The 2,552-nt window shown below is 39.5% G+C and overlaps 1 protein-coding gene across 1 annotated transcript in view; it reads right to left on the reverse strand.

The window, feature by feature from the left end:
• Window positions 1-658: 658 nt before the first annotated feature.
• Window positions 659-2,552, reverse strand: part of LOC108576941 — a 157,600-nt gene continuing 155,706 nt past the window's right edge. The window contains exon 7 of the mRNA XM_017940017.1: window positions 659-803. Within this exon, the coding sequence (XP_017795506.1) occupies window positions 659-803 (145 nt within the window). The remainder of the gene's footprint in view (window positions 804-2,552) is intronic.

Genomic DNA, 2,552 nt, shown 5'->3' on the forward strand with positions numbered 1-2,552 from the left:
CTGTCCTCCCTCTCCGAGTGTACTCTCGTCGCGGCACAATAATCGAGAGCTTTCGGGGATGATTAAATTTTCAACAGCTCGCCTGACAGAATTCCCTTCCTCGCGAGAGAGAAGATCGACATAGAGTGACAGAGAGGGAAGAGGGGAAAGAGAGAAAAGAGAATCGTCGCATTCATTATCGCGGTTCCCACTGATTTTTCTCTCCTCTGTACTCCTGTCCCGACCGAAATTCGTGTTCAACCAGGCTGAATGATGCGCGTTTCAGGCCCGTTTCACGTCAGCCTCGATCCTGTCATTCCTCGTCGAAAGAGTTTCAACCCTTCTGTTATACAGCGCCGTTATCGATGCTGTAATTTGCGATACGCGCTTATTGATACTGTAACGGAATTTGTAGTATCAACAGCATAGTACATTTATAAGAAAACATCTTTAACGTAATGTTGAACACGTGACAAATACACTTGGTGAATAAATCTAAGGTGAATCTGGAAAATTAATTAAATCCTCGATCCAGTGGTTTAGTCGAAATTTTCATCAGTGGCAAATTCCGAAACTACAAGAGCAATTGACGTTAAGTCACTGAGATATAGATAGTCTTATCCTCTAGTCAGCAGCGCAGTAAATTAAGACAAGACTAACTCAGTAAATTAGGGCTGTATTAAGGTGGCGGAGTTCTCCTGTTGTCCTTAACCAGGCAGAAACCTGTGACAAGGAACCGAGACTCCCGTATAGAATTATCCAAGTCCACAGATTCTCTGGAGCATCTATAGATGCAGTGACCCTCTGGGAAACCTTTAACAGCTCTGTAGCGAACCGTGCGGAGTCGAAAGCTGAGGTGGCTTAGCGAGCGTATAAACAGCGAAGCGGTAAAAATCACTGGTAAAAGAGACTGATAGACGAATATCGAAAATAGTGTTGACATTTTTAAATAATAATATTTTATCAAATAACTGCGCGATCTCTGAGCAGAAGTTGCAACGATCCAGTGGATGGTACTTCGGCTCTTTATATTTAACCCCTTAACCTGTAACAACGAGTCAGACTCGTGACAGAAATTCTAGTCAAGATATAACAAAAGTAATGATATTAACAAGAAAAATTCATTGTAATCCTAACTTTCGTTTTAATTTGTAACACTGAGAATTACTAAATGTAATTAATCCATAACAGATTAGCTTTTGTTACTTGATACAGTACCGAAACACTAAATGGGGCTAATCCTTTACCTAAGCTTGATCTGTAATCTTTATTTTTCATAAAAGAAAAAAAGGTATCATTTTAACAGGTGTTAAGAAACATTAAAAATATCCACTTTTCAGATATCCCCTATTTCATGGAATTCCTATCTGGAGAAAATGTTTCGGCCCACGCTATCGTCCCTTACCCCACGGGTCTGGTGAAAATAATTTTCCCAACCCTATAACTGGGCAATATTCAAACATCGAGTCGGCGAAAAAAATTTCCCAGATAGGTAGCTTTATACGCAGCGAGAAGTTATGCCTGGTACGTTGTAAAAACAAATATCGCGACGGTTTCCCTTCTCGAGGTTTAAAACGAGCAAAACCCTCTTTTGCCGGGTGCTCGATTCATTGAAAAATCGACGAGATTGAGTATCGGGAATTTACGAGGTTTTCATCCCTATTTAGCGTTATAATTCTTTGATATTTCACGAGCGTTTCTCGAGCAATACATACATATGTATTGCCTTTAACCTTTTACGTTCCACAGGAATTGAACGTAGAAACATTTCTAGAGTGTAGAAATATTTCGAGAATAATTGGGAAATTGTTACGCTTACATTTTTCGAAGAGATAATTGTATTCATCAGGCGGCAATTCTTTTCTGTTAACAAGCACAATTCTCTTTCTCTCACTCTCTCTCATTCTTCCTGTGTCTCATTAAAAAGGAAAAGGAAAAAGGAAGAACGAGCGGAAGAATCGTACGATTGAAAGCGAATCGAATAAAAGCTCCCGTCGCCTTTTGATTCGTATTATTTGCGATTACACCCAATTGGAAGCGTCGCGCGGCCGAGGAAATTAAAAATCGCAGAAATCCTCACCACACCATTAGGTCGTACGTCGTTAATGAAGTTTGAAATGAATGCACGCTTGATATTGATCACAGGCGGATTAAAAGTGAATAGAGGGCGGCAGATAAATTGCAAATCCAGATTCGAACCGTGGCACACCGAGAACGTTAAATCGAGTTATGCGCGTACGACGCGTCCGCCCGAACAAAAAGGTTAATAAGCTCGTGTTTGCATCGACGACAAAATGAAAAATGGAATTCGACCTGTTATCAGGCCAAGCCCGCAGAAAAAAAGTGTCTTGAAATGAACGGAAATTTCGAAAATCACAGCTGTTCGTTTAATAAAAATGCCATCGATTTATGAGGAAATACCGTTTTATATCGTTCAGAAACATTCGCCAGGAATGTGAAACGGTTATTGACGCATCCTTTAATTACTTTTTCCTTGAAATATATTTTTTACCTAATATTTCCAGTATCGATAGGAATTGTATTTTTTTTTTTTTTTTTTTTTAAACTTTCTA

Source organism: Habropoda laboriosa, unplaced genomic scaffold (assembly GCF_001263275.1).
Source record: "Habropoda laboriosa isolate 0110345459 unplaced genomic scaffold, ASM126327v1 scaffold541, whole genome shotgun sequence".
NCBI classification, from domain to species: Eukaryota; Metazoa; Arthropoda; class Insecta; order Hymenoptera; family Apidae; genus Habropoda; species Habropoda laboriosa.